Genomic DNA, 17619 nt, shown 5'->3' with positions numbered 1-17619 from the left:
AGATGTTTAAGATGTTATAAGGCCAGTTGGCCCAACACTCAGAAGAGATGGTCCCCCAAGTTAAGCACAAAGGGACAGGTTTATTGGTGGTGTGCAGCCAACACTGTCCTGAGCTCTTCACCTCCCTACCTGATAGAATTCTCCCCAGGCTGACTGTGGAAAGTGGGAGAAGAGCAGATTTGGGTTCTACTTTTAAGAAAAAACATCACATGCTAAAATATCCCCATAGAATGTCCAAATGAAGAGAAAGGAAGTATTTGGGGTTTTCTACAATCAACTTTATTTATATATAGGTGCTTACAGCTTTAAATTGTGCCTAGACTTTGCTGACTCCCCATGGGGGGCCTTACCTTTTCAGAGGAGGGGATGGGGAGTGGGGGAGGTGGGGCTTGGGGGGAGCAGGAGGAGGGAGGAGAGGGGGATCTGCAGTTGGTATATAAAATGAATAAAAAATTTCTTAATAAAGAAAAATTAATAAAGAAATTGTGCCTAGAAAACTTCAACAAAGCAGTGGGAACCTTCTAAATGTATGTCAGTATGTGATTAGGATACTCATTTTCTGAATTTGTAGGAATCTGAAATGTTTCCATATGAATAACAAAGTTTTGCCATATGACAAGGGAAATAAAAAGTATAACAGCAACAGCTACCATCTACTGAATTCTTTTGACATAAATTAATGATAAGTAAATAGATAAATAAATAACTACTGAAAGGACCTGAGTGGTCACCGCTGTGTGCCTGGGCCTGGCAACACTCCACAGGCATCCCGCCTTCCCTCTTCTCAGCGTAAGCCAGCCTTGGCCATCGACTATCGGGCAATCAGGTCCAAAATGAAAATGAAAAGGCTGATGATATCCACATAGATGTTCAGAGCAGCAAAAATGTACTCTTCAGGGTCTACCTCATAATGGTAGCGCCCCCCAACCATCATCTGCACGTCCATAACCAGGTACTGCAAGAGAAGGAAGAATCGTTTCTTTAGATTGTAGGTATCTACCAAGTAAGTGTCCCAAATGATGTGGGGAAAGTTATTTTATCATTAAGAAAAATGTAGCAGGCTGGAGAAATAGATGAGTTGGTAGAGTATTTGTATGGCATACATGAAGCCATGGATTCCAACCTGGTAGTTCATGCCTGCAATTCTAGCACTCTGGAGGTAAAGACAAGAAGGTCAGAAGTCCAAGGTCATCACCAACGACGTAAGTTTGAGGCTAACCTGGAGTACATGACACTATCTCAAAAGACAGGGAAGGCAGGGAGAGGTAAAAGGACAGCTGTGTTCATTATTAGAGCTTCAGCCATTGATGAAGTCATCCGAGTGTTTCACTCGGAAAGCAAGTATCTCATCCTCCTGAAGCCCACAGTACCAAATCTAGAAACTTCCTTTGTGTCTTTTCTCAATAATGTGGACCAGATGGACAAGCTGGACACATCACACAAGGTACCCTGTATCTGTGACCTCCCCACAATCCACTGGACCAAACCAAAGACGCTTCCCAGACTCAGAGTAAGGACTGTGTTTTAAGGGCCTTGGGTGGCAGCAGACCTTGCCATGTGGGATGTATCTGTATGCCTGAAACATAAAGTGGAGAAGAGGGTGTTCCTATGTGGTTAGATCATCCCTCCCTAAATCAGAGCCCTCTCTCACCCTCAAGTCTGCTGCTAGGTGGAACCTGGGCTGCAGGAGGAGCCTGGCAGGGAGGACAGAACAACTGGCTGAGCTTCCTGGACGCAGACTAAACTCAGAGCCCATGGCCATGAACAGAACCCCGTCAGACACCAACGCTGGCATGACGTATAAATATTGGAATGTTTGAAATGTTTTTGAAAAGAACCCATTTTAGAATGGCATTCACTTTGTGAAACCTGTCCCAAGAAATATCCACTGTCCTTGGCTGTTAATCCCCAGCCAGGCTTCAAGCAGTAAAGTCAGTAAAGAGGGAAGAACAGGATGGCAGTTACTATGCCGCTAACATCCACAACACCTGTTATCTCCTGGTACATGGGATTGGCAGGATTGAGCCTAACCTTCAGGGAAGGGAGTTCAACATGAGCTGGGGGTCCGCCTTACCTGGATTGCTTCCCTCCCCCAAGCCTCATTCCAGCACTCCTGGAAGGAAAAAAAAACCCTCTGCTCCAAGAAAACTAGAACATCTGATCACACAAAAGGCCTCAGTGGCTGAGCATCTTTCCATCACTTCAGAGCCCTGACTAAGGACTTTTCTTTTCCTCCAAAAGATCCCTAAATTAATCTCAGTACTCCTCATAAGAGAGATGAGGACTCAATCATTTCACAACATCTTCAGGTGGTTAGGAATGTGTCCGAGGGTGGGCAGGCAAATGGGAGAGGAAGATGAGCAGGGATCTAGTCCCACCTTGTCCCCTCCAAGAGGACAAAGGCTCAAGGTACCATCTAGAACACAGCCAATCTCTAGCCAGGATTCCAAAACACAAAAACATTTGAAAGTCTGGTGTCCTGCCTCACCCAAATCATAGGCAAGTGCACACAGATGTTCATGGGCATGTGCATGAGTGTACACACACACACACACACACACACACACACACACACACACACACAGAGTCCTCCTCCACTATTTGGTGCTGGGTGACCTGTCTGAATCTACAAGAATTTTTGTTATACCTGAATCAGCCTACTTTTGTGGGACATGAACTGTGCCCAAGACGGGCCTAAGACAGACCTGTACAGCCTGAGCTCACAGGAGCAAGGGAAGATGGGCACAAGTCAGTTCCTGGATAACAGGAGAGGCGAGAAAACTGAAATGCACACACTTAATCTCATGCATAGACTTTTCATGACTTAAAAAACAATGGCACAAAAAGACAGAAAGGATAACTCCCACAGAAGACTTCTGCTCCCCTGGAGGCCACGCTGCTCCCAGAGAACCTAGGTGAGACAGACGCTCCTTCCATCTGCTGACACTCCTTACAACCCACCCAGCAGGCTCCACTGCACCCTCTGCCCTGGGCGCCACAGTCTGTCCCACAACGCCAGCAGAAGACTTCTGCTCTACCAGAGGCCATGCCATACCAGGAACCCTAGAGACCAAGCAGGGACCCAGAACTCCAAAGGCCGTGCACACAGGTACTTGGAACCCTAGAGGTAACATTGGCACCCAAATCGCCAGAGGCCACACAGGCCACAAAAACCTTAGTGGAGACACCCTACTGGACCTGAAGACTTATTGGTCACCAGAACCGCAGGCCACTCAGTTCAGAAGACCAGAGAGGAAACAGAAATCAACAGAAAAAAAATCCATCTAACAATGATAAACTCAGAAATCAGCTCCTAAACCTAGAGTAACCCCAAACCCAGATGACTAGAAGCCAGCATAAGAATATAATCAACAAAACCCAGGTTAATATGGTACTACCAGAGCCCTGGTAGACTACTATGGCAAGCCCTGGATGTTCCAACACAGCTGAAGCACAAGAGAATGACCCTAAATCCAATCTTACAACGATGATAGAGGCCCTTAAAGAGGAAATTAATAAATCCCTTAAAGAAATCCAGGAAAATACAAACAGGTGAATGGAAATTAGTAAAACTGTTCAAGACCTGAAAATGGAAATAGAATCGATAAAGATAATACACACTGAGGGAATCTTGGGGATGGAAAAATCTAGGTAAGTGAACAGGAACCACAGATTCAAGCATCAACAATAAAATACAAGTGATAGAAGAGGGAATCTCAGGAGTAGAACATACATGTTGTGATGAAACACCATGACCAAAAAGCAAGTTGGGCAGAAGGGAGTTTAATTGGCTTACACTTCCATATTGCTGTTCATTATTGAAGGAAGTCTAGACAGGAACTCAAACAGGACAAGGTCCTGGAGGAGGGAGCTGATACAAAGGCCATTGAGGGGGTGCTGTTTCCTAGATTTCTTCTCATGGCTTGCTCAGCCTGCCTTCTTGCAGAACCCAGAACCACCATCCCAGGAATGGCACCACGTACCATGGGCTGGCCCCTCCCCCATTGGTCACTAATTAAGAAAATGCCTTACAGCTGGATCATGTGGAGGCATTTCTTCAACTGAGGCTTCTTCCTCTCTGATGACCCTAGCGTGTGTCTAATTGACACATAAAACTAGCCAGTACAATATGATAGAAGAAATTGATATATTGATCAAAGAAAATGTTAAATCTAAAACGTTCCTAACACAAAACATCCAGGAAATCTGGGATACTATGAAAAGACCAAACATAAGAATAGTAAGAATAGAGGACAGAGAAGATTCTGAGCTCAAAGACCTAGAAAATATTTTCTTTCTTTTTTTTTTTAATTTTTGTTTTGTTTTGTTTTTCGAGACAGGGTTTCTCTGTGAATCTTTGCGCCTTTCCTGGATCTCACTCTGTAGACCAGGCTGGCCTCAAAGTCACAAAGATCCACCTGCCTCTGCCTCCCAAGTGCTGGGATTTAAGGCGTGCACCACCATCGCCCAGGCCAGAAAATATTTTCAACAAAATTATAGAAGAAAATTTCCCTAACTTAAAGAGAGAGATGCTGATAAACATACCAGAAACTTACAGAACATCACATAGATTGGACCAGAAAAGAAAGCCCCCACCCCTACCAACATGTAATCATCAAAACACTAAATGTACAGAGCAAAGAAAGACTATTAAAAGCTGCAAGAGAAAAAGGCCAAGTAACATTTAAAGGCAGACCTATTAGAATTACACCTGACTTCTCAACAGAGACTCTAAAAGCCAGAAGGGCCTGGACACATGTCTTGCAGACTCTAAGAGACCACGGATGCCAGCCCAGATTACTATACCCAGCAAAACTTTTAATTACAATAGATGGAGAAAACAAGATATTCCATAACAAAACCAAATGTAAACAGTATCTATCCACAAATCCAGCCCTACAGAAAATACTAGAAGGAAAACTCCAGCCTAAGGAGGTTAACTACACTCAAGAACACATGAAATAAATAATTTCATACCAATAAAACCAGAAGAAGGGAGGAGCAAGCACATGTATGTGCATACACACACTCACACAACCACTACCACCACCACCATCAAAATAACAGGAATTCACAATCATTGGTATCAATATCTCTCAATATCAATGGACTCAATTCCCCAATAAGAAGATACAGGCTAACATAATGGATTCAAAAACAAGATCCATTCTTCTGCTGCATACAAGAAACACACATCAACATCAAAGATAGACATTTCCTAGGAGTAAACTGTTGGGGAAAGATTTTCCAAGCAAATGGACCCAAGAAGCAAGCTGATGTAGCCATTCTAATATCTAACAGAATAGACTTCCAACCAATATTAATCGAAAGAGATGGGAAAGGACACTTCATACTCATCAAAGGAAAAATCCGCCAGGCTGACTTCTCAATTCTGAACATCTATGCCCAAAATGCAAGGGCACCCACATTTGTTTTTGGGTTTTTGTTTTTTCATTTTTCTTTATTAAGAAATTTTCTACTCATTCCACATACTATCCACAAACCCCCTCCCTCCTCCCACCCTCCCATTCTTCTTTCCCAAGCCACCCTGCCACTCTAACATCCCCACATCCCCCAAATCGAGGTCTCCCATGGGGAGTCAGCAGAGCCCAGCACATTGAGCCTAGGCAGGTCCAAGCCCCTTCCCACTGCATCAAGACTGTGCAAGGTGTCACACCACAGGCACCAAATTCCAGAAGCCTGCCCATGCACCAGGGACAGATCCCGATCCCCCTGCCTTGGGGACACCCACATTTGTAAAAGAAACATTACTAAAGCTTAAATTACACATCAAATCCCACACATTAATAGTGGGAAACTTTAACACCCCACTCTCACCAATGGACAGGTCATCCAGACAGAAACTAAACAGAGAAATAACGGAATTAACAATGTTATGACTCAAACGAACCTAACAGATGTGTACAGAACATTTCACTCAAACACAGAAGAATATACGTTCTTTTCAGCATCTCATGGAACATTCTCCAAAACTCACCACATACTGTTACAAAGCAAGTCTCAACAGATATAAGAAAAGCGGGGGGCGGGGGGGGGGGGGAGGGAGGGACGACGACTACGACGACGACCCTGTATCCTATCAGACCACCATGGATTAATGCTCGATTTCAATAACAGAAACAACAGAAAGCCTACAGACTCATGGAAACTGAACAACTCTTGACTGAATAAACCACTGGGCCAAGGAAGAAATAAGAAAGAATTGAAGACTTCCTAGGATTCAATGAAAATGAATGCACAACAGACTCAAACTTAGGGGACACAATGAAATCAGTGCTAAGAGGAAAGTTCATAGCACTAAGTGCCTGCGTAAAGAAATGAGAGCAATCTCACACTGGCAACTGAACAGCACACCTGAAAGCTCTAGAAGAAGAAGCAGGCACACCCAAGAGAAGTAGATGACAGGAAATGATCAGACTCCGGGCTGAAATCAATAAAACAGAAACAAAGAGAACAATACAGAGAATTAATGAAACACAGAGTTGGTTCTTTGAGAAAATCAACAAGATAAACAAACCCTTACTAAACTAACCAAAACTCAGAGAAAGACTATCCAAATTAACAAAATCAGAAATGAAAAGAGGGACATAAACAACTGACACCAAGGAAATCCAAAGAATCATTAGTCATGCTTCAAAAACCTGTATTCCACAAAATTGGAACATCTAAAAAAAATGGACAATTTTCTCGATAGATATCACTTATCAAAGTTAAATTAAGATTAAATAAACAATTTAAATAGACCTATGACCCCCAAGGAAATAGAAGCAGTCATTAAAAGTCTCCCAACTAAAAAAAGTCCAGGGCCAGGTGGTTTTAGTGCAGAATTCTACCAGACTTTCAAAGAAGCGCTAACACCAATACCCCTTAAATTATTCTACAAAATGAAACAGAAGGAACATTGCCCAGTTCGTTTGATGAGGCCACAGTCACCCTGATACCCAAACCACAGGAAGATTCAACAAAGAAAGAGAATTAATTACCAATTTCCCTCATGAACATTGATGCAAAAATACTCAATAAAATATTCGCAAACAGAATCCAAGAACACATCAAAAAGATTATATACCATGATCAAGTAGGCTTCATCTCAGAGATGTAGGGATGGTTCAAAATATGGAAATCTGTCATTGTAATTCCCCATATAAACAAACTGAAAGAAAAACCATCTCATGACCATCTCATTAGATTCTGAAAAAGCCTTTGATAAAATGCAACACCCTTCATTTTAAAAGTCTTGGAGAGGGCCAGGTGGTAGTGGTGCACACCTTTAATCTCAGCACTTGGGAGGCAGAGACAGGTGGATCTCTGTGAGTTTGAGGCCAGCCTGGTCTACAGAGCGAGATTCAGGACAGGCACCAAAACTACACAGAGAAACTGTCTTGAAAAAAAAAAAAAAAAAAAACAACAAGAAAGAAAGGAAGGAAGGAAGGAAGGAAGGAAGGAAGGAAGGAAGAAAAGCCTTGGAGGGATCAGGGATACATTTTAAATAGACCTATGACCCCCAAGGAAATAGAAGCAGTCATTAAAAGTCTCCCAAGTAAAAAAAGTCCTAAAAAAAGGGACATACATACCTAAACATCCTAAATACAATATACAGAAAGCAGACAGCCAACGTCAAATTAAATGGAGAGAAACTTAAAGCAATTCCACTAAAATCAGAGACAAGGCTGTCCACTCTCCATATGTGTTCAAAGTAGTACTTGAAGTTCTAGCTAGAGCAATAAGACAACTAAAGGAGATCAAAGGGATACAAATTGGAAAGGAAGAATTCAAAGTATTGCTGTTTGCAGATGATATGATAGTATACATAAGCAACCCCAAAAATTCTACTGGAAACACCTTCAGCAAAGTGCCTGGATGCAAGATTATCTCAAAAAATTCAGTAGCCCTCCTATATAAAAAGGATAAACAGGCTGAGAAAGAAATTAGGGAAACAACACCCTTTACAATAGCCACAAATAATATAAAATTTCTTGGTGTAACTCTAACCAAGCAAGTGAAAGGCCTGTATAAAAGAACTTCAAGTCTTTGAAGAAAGAAATTGTAGAAGATATTAGAAGATGGAAAGATCTTCCATGCTCATGGACTGGTAGGATTAATATAGTAAAAATGGCCATCTTACAAAAGTAATTTATAGATTCAAGGCAATTTTTATCAAAATTCTGATACAATTCCTTACAGACCTTGAAGGAACAATACTCAACTTCATATGGAAAAGCAAAAAAAAAAAAAAAAAAACTAGAATAGCTAAAACAATCCTGTACAATAAAAGAAATTCCAGAGGTATAACCATTCCTGATTTCAAGCCGTACTACAGAGCAATAGTAATAAAAACCACATGGTATTGGCACAAGAAACAGACAGGTTGATCAATGGAATTGGATCAAAGACCCAGAAGTAAATCCACACACCTATAAACATGTGATTTTTTGAGTACGAGGACTTACTTCCAAAGTGTGAAGACATAGAATCAAATCCTCAGTACCCATGTTAAAAAAAAAAATCATGGCCACCCATGTGCCTGTAACCTCAGAACTGTTGAGGGCAGAGAGAGGAGAATCACTGGGGCTTGCTTTGAACCCCTGACAGGTCTGGATCAACAGGGGAAGCCTTGCCTGACCCGGGAAAAGCCCTGAGTTTCATCCACAGCACCACACACATTTTTTTTTAATGCTGTAAGAAGTGCTGATAAAAGAATAAGATGGAAAAAACACAGGCCTAATTAAGAATGAGTTTGACACAACTCTACTAATACCCAGAGACCATTACTGTCAAGTAAAATGCTAAGGCAAAAGGTTTTACACAGTGTGACTACCTCAGTGTAGGAGGTCATGCTCTGACATGTAAAGAGACCGCAGCAGGGCTCCCAGACTCTGCTATCAGTGTTTACCTCTGAGCAATGGAGAGAAAGGGGAGATTCGCCTTTCTTTTTGCCGTCCAATGTGTTGTTTGAATTTTAAAATATCCACATATTTTATTTTGAAAACCTTAAAATAACTGTAAAACTGAGACAGCAAAAGATGGGACTAAACAGAAAGAAAGGGATTCCCAGAGGCATCTGAGAAATGAGAGACTGGTCTGATCAAATGAAGCCACTCCATGTGACAAGAAGCACTGAGGCGTCTACACAATCCCTTCTCTTCTCAAATATTAACTCTTTGAAGGAAGGTCGCTACTTGCATTGCTGTGCACCGTGTAAATTACACTGTGATTGGTTTAATAAAGGAGCTGGCAGGCCAATAGCTGGTCAGGATAAGGCTAGATGGAAAAACCAGACTAAGGACACTGGGAAGAAGAAGGGCAGAGCCAGAGGAGTCACCAGCCACACTCTGAGAGGTAACACCACGTGGCAGAATGTAGATGAGTAGAAATGGGTTAATTTAGTTGTAAGAGTTAGTGAATAACAATCCTGAGCTATGCTTATAAACAAGCATTTGTAAATAATAAGTCTCTGAGTGGTTATTTGGGAGCAGCTGCCGAGACACAGAGACTCTCTGCCTACATTGCATTTTGTGTTTGTGCTGTGGGAGGGACCACACTCAAGGTCGTGTGCTAGGAAAGCAGTCTACCCCTGAGGTACAGCCCCAGCCCAGGAATGTGATACTTTCAGAGATTAGAAAGGCCACCCAGCGCTGCTGAGGGAGTTGGTGGAATGTTTCTAGTGAATGGCTAACTCCGCTGACCAGCACAAGGCCGGTGAGTGTGTACACCATGGTCTTCAGCACAGAGGGAAAACAGGACTTACCATGGAGAAGAGTAGTGTTCCCAGCGCTGCATACACCAGATGTAGCCACTGCACAGAAAGAAAGAGTTAGAGCTTAACGAGATCTGGAATGCCCGAAGTGCTTCCAGGAGTCACTGCCCTCAGAGAAGGACCCATTATTATGAGGACAGACAGCCAAGCCCATGGCAATCAGTCTCTCCTTGACCTAATCACCAGTGTCCACCGATTTATCCAGAAAGCACTCAAAGTACGTGCTGATCTTCTAGATCACCAAGTGAGTGCTTCAGATTCCGTAGGGCGGGGCAATGCATTATCCAGGGTCCACTTCCCATTCCAGCTGCATAACCCTTCTAGAGAATCTGCCTTCCCTCAAGCGCGCCCTGAGTGGTTCTGGACACAATGATCACACACCCCCTAGGTGGAGAGTGTGAGGAAAGATAGCAGAAACCCCGGCAAGCAGTGGGGAGCCCTGCTGGGACCTGCCATCCCTCACGTGTGTGCGCGCGCGCGTGCGCGCACGCGCGCGCGCACACACACACACACACACACACACACACACACACACACGCGCACCAGTCTGTCAACAGGCAATTCTTGGCCTTTACTGTACAAGTAGAGGTGGCTGTCACCCCAGGCCTACACACAAAGGTGAGGTTGAGATCTTTTCCAGACCCATGAATTCCCAGGACTTTTGCCCAAGCCAATCTGACTGGTATTTTCCCTGATCAGAAAATATGGGGCATATCTGAACACCCAGGGTGTGGCTCACATGGGAAAAGCATACAGTAACACACAACATCTGAGAAAATGTAACATGAACTCTTAAGGAGGAGAAAGCTGGTCCCAAGGAGGATTGGCAGAGCTCCTGTAAGAAGTTCTTGGTGAAGAGGGGAGACAGTAAACCATAGCACAATCTGGGGGGCATAGTAACCAATTCAGAGTGCCAATAGGAGAGCTGTGGGACCTGGAACCCCGGGGATTCGAAGCTGCCCATGTCAAGTGTCCGGACTTAGGACAAGAATCTTCTGCTAAGGCATGTGTAAGACTGTAGCTTGGAGATACTTGTGAGAATGGGAACAAGATCTGTCTATCTTGTAGGAGACACAGTCTCCACATGTTAGGGATACTGTAAAGACCCATGGAACCCACTGAGAAACTGTGGAGAGCTGTAGTCTTTTAATATATATCTTTGTGCCAGGTGGGGTGGCGGACAGCTGTAGTCCTAGCACTTAGGAGGCAGAAAAAGGATGATCTCTGTGAGTTCTAGGCCAACCCGGTCTAAACGGTGAGTTACATGCCAGCCAGGGCTACATTGTGTGACTATCTCAAAAAACGAACAAGCAAGCAAAGCAACAAAAACGAAAAACACAAGGTACATCTTTGTGATGTCAGAATTCGTTTGCAATGGACAGATACCGCCTCCCTTGCGATAACAAACATGCTTATTCATCAAACCAAAGGCCTTAACTTCAATCCCTGTCACCACAGATAACAATGAAAGGTGATAACAACAGAGTCCTCGCGTGGTTAGCCCCAGTACCACGTCTGCTCCTCAGAGGCCTTGTGCGGACACAGCCAGCACCTCCCTCACCTTGAGTACTTCTTGAAGGTTTCAGAATGACAGTCACTTACATAGGATCGTATGACGAGTGTGATAATCCCGTAGACGAAGAGGACACAGAGGCAAACAAACAACACTCCGTTCAGCAAGGTGAAGTCCCACTGGGGAGACATAAGCAGCAGGTGTAACTCCATCATCATCTGGGTGGGATCTCAAATGTTCTTGTGATGCATCTCCTACCCTGTGCACAGTTTGTCCTAGCCTTTTCTTAGGATGGGAATGCCTTAGCCCCAAGCATTGAAATTGCCCCATAAGTGATAAAACTATCACAGTCCCTGAGACTTGCTTCAGGGAGGAGGAGGAGGAAGAGGAGGAGGAGGAAATGGTAGGAGTTAAGATCAAATAATGAGAGCCAGGAGTTGATAAATTTTTAAACTGGGTGAAAGGTACATGGGAATTCATTGTATTTATTCTATTTTTCTATGTAAAAGAATTTCTTCTTTAACCCCAGATGTGGTGGCATACACTTGTAATCCCAGCACTCAGGAGGTGGAGGCAGGCAGATCAGAAGTTTAAGGTCATGCTCCACAACATGACAAGTTCAAAGCCAACCTAGGATACCAGAATCTCTGCTAATCTCTAATAAAAAGATAAATTGAGTTGGGTATAAATTTATGTGTATAATGTGATCATAACTATTCATATATATATATATATATATATATATATATACATACATACATACATACATACATAGAAAACATTAGGAAAATGAAATAAGTTATTTCATTACATTAACTGAGTCTCTTTTCCAAATTTGTATACACATATTCATAAGATACATAAGTACAGTTTCAAAAATTACTGTTAATGATTATTTTATAATTTGGGCATTTATTAATGTAAATCTTGGCTTTAACTTTAAAGATGGCCCATGTATTTTTGGTGTTTTGTTTTTATTAAAGGGGCTGAAAAGTTTTAAAATACTGAAAATATTCAAGATATTTTCTTGCATTTTTTTCCCTGTGTCCTCACCACACACAGGATTAGTTCTCCATGTGTTCTTCTTAGACCGGTAGCGCATTCAGCCCCACTTATGATTCAGAAGGGACCTCTGTCAGCTCTGGCCAAATTCAGTGTCTGAGTCACATCTAGGCTGGACTTTGAGCTCAGGGCCCCAACCCAACAGGACCTACTCAGCAAGCACTAACAGCAGGAGGCCATCATTCAAGGACAGAAATGGCTGATGGCGGCGCCTCTGCTACCAGGCCCTCGTCTGCTATCACCAAAATTCACAAAAGGCACACGCTCCCTCCAAACGCCTAGCCTCCACCATGGATTAAAAGGCAGGAAGAAGCCAAGAGGCTGAGTGAGCATCTTGAATCTACATGGAGCTGTCACTCAGCCCAAAGGAGCGGATCCGAGAAGGATTATATTTAAACTGAGTGGACATTCTGTTTAATTTGGGGTTCATTAGAAAACTCACGCTCAGTGCATGACCACATTTCCCCGGAGTCCTTGCGAACCTTGTAGAGGGGGAGAACTGTGTAAACTCTCACCACATAACTTCACTGGGGGGGGGGGGGGACGTTCAGCTGAACAGGAGCTCAGCTGCCTTTGAAGTCTTCCTGCAAACACACCTGGACTCGTTCAAGGCGGTTTCCAACAGAATGCTTTGTTCCCTGAGCTCATGCCATTCTTTACCTGTGAGTGACTTAACCACCTGCGGGCCCTGGGGGCTTAGCTGGCTCCGTGAACCTGCCTACATCACTAGCTCACCTGCTCACTCCAGGAAGGCGCGTCTGTTCACACATAGGCTGGCTTCTACCAGGACTACCCTTGAGATGGCAGACATTGATCTGGTTCTAAATTAAACTGAAGCTCTACTTTGTGGGGGGGGGGGGGCGGTGGGTATCTCACAGGTCCACTTCAGGCGTTATTCCTTATGATTTGAAAGCCATCTCCACAAGGACCTAGAGCTCAGAAATTAGGCAAGGGTAACTGGCCAGACACTCCAGGGAGCCAGGCTCTGCCCTCCCAGGGCTGTGACCTTTACATGGACGCTAGGGACCAAACGCAGGTCATCACTCGTACACGGCAATCACTTTACTGACTGGTCTCCGAACCGATACTTTTGATACAACTTGACTAAATATGTTAACAGCTCCCTCGACCTCCCGGGAACATTCCTTTTTCCACCCACAAAGACTAAAATTCTGCTCATGTATAAAGTTGTCCTTATGAGGTGTGGCAAACAATAGAGAAATATTCCCCTTTAGTTATTAAACTGACTAAGGTGATACCATTTACTAAAGCAAGGTGTCCATAAATGAAAGACAGGGACACTGGAAAGAGCCCACTAAATCCTCAGAAGCATCTTAGGGCTGGGGAGACTCTGACATCATGGTTAAAAAGAAATGGCCATTGGTTGGGGTGTGCTCTGTGGTAGAGTCCTTGCCTGGCATTCACAAGGCCCTCAGTCAATCCCTGGTACCCCATCAAAATAAGAGCAGTCGTGTATTATATTGGGGGTAGGATATTTTGTAGCGTTTGAATCCTAGTAACTGTGAAAATCTTTGAATTTTAAACCAGGGCCCCAGCAGGAAACACAGGGCACACCCAATAGTATAACTTGAGGAGGGCTGTTGGTGTGTAAAGGACCCACCTCCAAAAGCAGGCTGAAAGGAATGAGGTGAGAGCCTCTGTGACTGCCCGTAGGGCCCAAGGGACAGGGACACAGGAATCCAGGAAGTTGGGCTGTGTTAGGCTGGCCATGTGAAGACAAGCTGTAAGTGAATTTTGGTAAGGAATGTGGCTAGCCCAAGAGGAACCTGTAGGGAGGGTGCCATGGGAATAAGTGCCTTTCTCCTCTGTCCCTCCAGTTTCCAGCTGAGGCTCCCTGGCCCAGTCTCTGACAAGGCAAGGCCATGCTGCTGAGGCCCATGAGACAGCGGGCAGGTGTGGGTGAGAACGGGTGGGGAGGGACACAGGAACACAGCCCACAACTCCCTTACGATAGAGAGCTGGGTCAGGAATACGTACTTTTGTTTGGAGAGCAAATAAAGTAAGCGCTAATGTCACGATAGTAGTGGCTCCCGCCGCCCACAGAATCTCTTCTGCTTTATAGAAGCTGGAAGCAGAGACTGTGGTTACTGTTCCGACACACTCAGAGAAAAGCGTACACAGTAAAACAGGAGTATGTGGCAGGGACTTACACGGACATGCTTCCCAGCAGCAGACCTTCCAGGAGTGTCTAAGAAGAAAATTCACAGCCAGTCAGCAGCCTGTTTCTCCAAGCATGAGGTCAAGTCCTAGACTGCGGAAGAGGTGGCTTGGGCAGGATCCTGTGTGCACTTGGGCAGGATCTAGGGAGCGATTCGGGACACGAGCACAACCCTGGGAGCCCAGCTACAAGGTGGTCATGCGGAACAAATGGTACAACTGATTACTCCTATCACATTCTCCCAGAACTGAAGGAAGAACATCCCCTCGTTAGTAAGAACGTCCAAGAGAGTGGCAGTAACTTCCACATATTCAGTGCATGAACTATGTACTAATGGCGAGCGAAGAAACCAAGGTAGAAGGTTCATTTGTGGACCACACCCTCATTAGTCAAACAGGGTCATCCCATTATCTACACACTCCATCAGAGCAGCTTATGCTGTTCCCATAAGGCTTTGCCCACCCTTGTATAATGCCTCTACCTGTGGTCCCTGCTAACAAAGTCTTTCTTCAGGCCTCAGACCTGGGATGAGAACTGAGACCTCAGAGTTGAGATATCGTGCTGCAGGGCAGCTCCTGGCAGAGGTGACAGCACAAGGCTGATGTCCTGAGGGATTCCCGCCACCCAGGTGGAACCAGGCTGTGGGCGATGTGGGAGGGAGACAGCAGGTGAGATCCAGTGGGCAAGGAAGCCCCAGGGTGAGACGAACATACACTTGGCAGACCCACAGCCAGGCTCAGGACCACAGACAGCAAGCAGTGAGGACTGAAGAGGTCCTCCAGCCCACAGGACCCTCGGGAACTTGGTGGTCTATGGGACGGACCAGGGAAGTCGTCTGGTCCCAGAGATCAAGGAGAGCATATCCTAAGCAAAATGCTAACAGCAGACTGGCTTTGGGGTTCCCCAACCCACCATAGGCGGGAAAAGAATTGGGGTCCAAAAGTCCTCAGTGGCTTTTCTGGATTTCCCAGTGGGTGATTGCCTCATGCTGTACTTCATTAATGTATCTAAGAAGGGAGTCCTTATCTCCACCAGATCTATTCTATGTGCAAATGATACCTCCTCAATAATGTGCTTGATTCCTACCTTCCTCCTAAGACGTATTTTTAATTTTCTCCTTGTGCAATTACTTCCTATTTCTTCAGTTTGGGGAGGGGAAGGAGGGAGGGAGGGAGGGAGGGAGGGAGGGAGGGAGGGAGGGAGGGAGGGAGGGGAGGAGGGAGGGAGGGAGGGAGGAGGGGGAGGGAGGGAGGGAGGGAGGGAGACAAGGCATGAAGACAGAAGACAGGCAAGCACACTCAGGACAGGGACTCAGAGGCACAGATTCTAGGGGACAAAAGCTGTCTGTGTGGCCAGGGTGAATATTTCCTTGTTTTCTCTCAACCCTTTTTCTGAAATGTTTTTCTCCATGTTATTTCCTAACACTTGGGCAGGATGCTGAATCTAGGAAATAAAGCCGTTACTTGCCCTAGACAGTATGGCGCCTTTTAGTGGCCACTCGCAAGGCCCCATGAGGAAAGCCCCTTTGCAGACAGTAGCTTAAACCTGTTTGTTTGTTTGTTTGTTTGTTTGGACACAGGGCCTCACTCTGTGTGTTGGGATTAATGTATGCACCACCGCACCTACTGGGCACACCTTTCCTTTGAAAAAAACATCTAGCCTATTAAATTGTTTTAATTGTCTTAGTTTTGGTTCTGTTGTATAACCCAGACTGCCTGAAACTCACTCTGTAAATTAGGCTGGCCCCAGACTCACAGTGATCTTCCTGACTCTGCCTCCTAGGGGATGGAATTGCAAGTGTTCACCATCACACCCAGCTTTCATGTACATCTCTGTATGCATTTTGATGCATATGTTTGTGCATGCTTATGTGTGTGTGAGAGAGAGAGTTTTATATGAGGGTGCGTGTGCACGCAGGCGCACATGCTCATATGTACATAAAATGGGGCAGGGGTCCATATGTGCTATCTTCTCAGCTCCTTCCCACCTTATTTTAAGTGAGCTTAGAGTTGAGCTTAGATCTCATTGATTTGGTTAGACTGACTGGCAGATAATCTTCTGGGATCCACCTGAATCAACCCTGTTCAGATTTCCTCAATGCTGGAGTTACAGACATTCTCCTGGCTCTCACGTTGGTGCTCAGGATCTGTACTCCAGACCTCATGCTTGAATAGCAAATGTGTTACCAACTCAGCCATCTCTTTGGCTTCCTTCATTTAAGAAAAAATATTTTTGGTGGTGCTGGAGAATCAAGCTCAGGGCCTCACCCATGCTGTGCCAGCATTCCACTGCTGAGCCGCATCCTTAGGCTTTATTCAAATGTTTAAAATAAAAAGTTCAAACATAGCCAGGTGGCGGTGGTGCACACCTTTAATCCCAGCACTCGGAGGCAGAGAGGTGAGTGTGAAGCAATCTTGGTCTCTATACCTGGTCCAGACCAGCCAGGACTACATAGTGAGAAAGCAGTTCTCTGCCCCTGCCCCTCCCCATCACCGGCTGCTTCAGGATCTCTCCTGGAGATGGAGAAGTAGGAAATGATGTAGTCAGGAAAAGATAAAGAAAAATGTCTTGAGAAGACAGGTCGGGGCAAGGGTCTTGCGAAAACACCACACAGTCCACAATACAGTACAGGAACTGGGGCTCTTTCTTCATTGTCTGGGCAATGAACTGGGGATCCACTACAGACAAGAAAGGCTCCTCAGCACTTGGAAGGAAATACCACTGTGGGTGGCAGACAGCCCTACCCCCAACCTATTCCCTCATCGGGTAATTATGAAAGCATTGGTTGGCACCCACGCACTCCCTCACTGGCCCCGTGCATTTACTTGCTTTGAGCAGCAGCAGACACAGAATAAAATCCAACATTGGGACAGTCACGTGTACACCCAGTGCATTTTGCACACTAATCTAACGACTGTGCTTGCCTCCCTGTTCTATCTGTCCTTCCATTTGATTTCCCTGTCTAGGTGTTTTTCTTCTCATATTGCAGATATTGGTGTAAGCCACCTCAGATCTGATTTGGAACCGGCTCCAGAAGTCCATCTGCATTGGAAGGAATGGGCAGCACTACATCGGGGAACCAAAACA

General features: G+C 44.8%; 1 protein-coding gene across 3 annotated transcripts in view; it reads right to left on the bottom strand.

Annotated features, from left to right (window-relative positions):
• Window positions 1-414: 414 nt before the first annotated feature.
• The window catches only part of LOC114688196 (protein lifeguard 2-like), a 43210-nt gene continuing 26005 nt past the window's right edge, over window positions 415-17619 (bottom strand). For all 3 annotated transcript variants that reach the window (XM_037203524.1, XM_028862820.2, XM_037203523.1), the window contains exons 7-11: window positions 14525-14562; window positions 14352-14439; window positions 11381-11470; window positions 9770-9817; window positions 415-955 (exon numbers count right to left, since the gene is read on the bottom strand). In XM_037203524.1, coding sequence (XP_037059419.1) covers window positions 812-955; window positions 9770-9817; window positions 11381-11470; window positions 14352-14439; window positions 14525-14562 — 408 coding nt within the window. In that variant the 3' untranslated portion in view covers window positions 415-811. The remainder of the gene's footprint in view (window positions 956-9769; window positions 9818-11380; window positions 11471-14351; window positions 14440-14524; window positions 14563-17619) is intronic.

Source organism: Peromyscus leucopus, chromosome 3 (assembly GCF_004664715.2).
Source record: "Peromyscus leucopus breed LL Stock chromosome 3, UCI_PerLeu_2.1, whole genome shotgun sequence".
Lineage (NCBI taxonomy): Eukaryota > Metazoa > Chordata > Mammalia > Rodentia > Cricetidae > Peromyscus > Peromyscus leucopus.
Note: the sequence above shows the minus strand (reverse complement) of the source record. Positions and strands in the feature narration are given on the sequence as shown.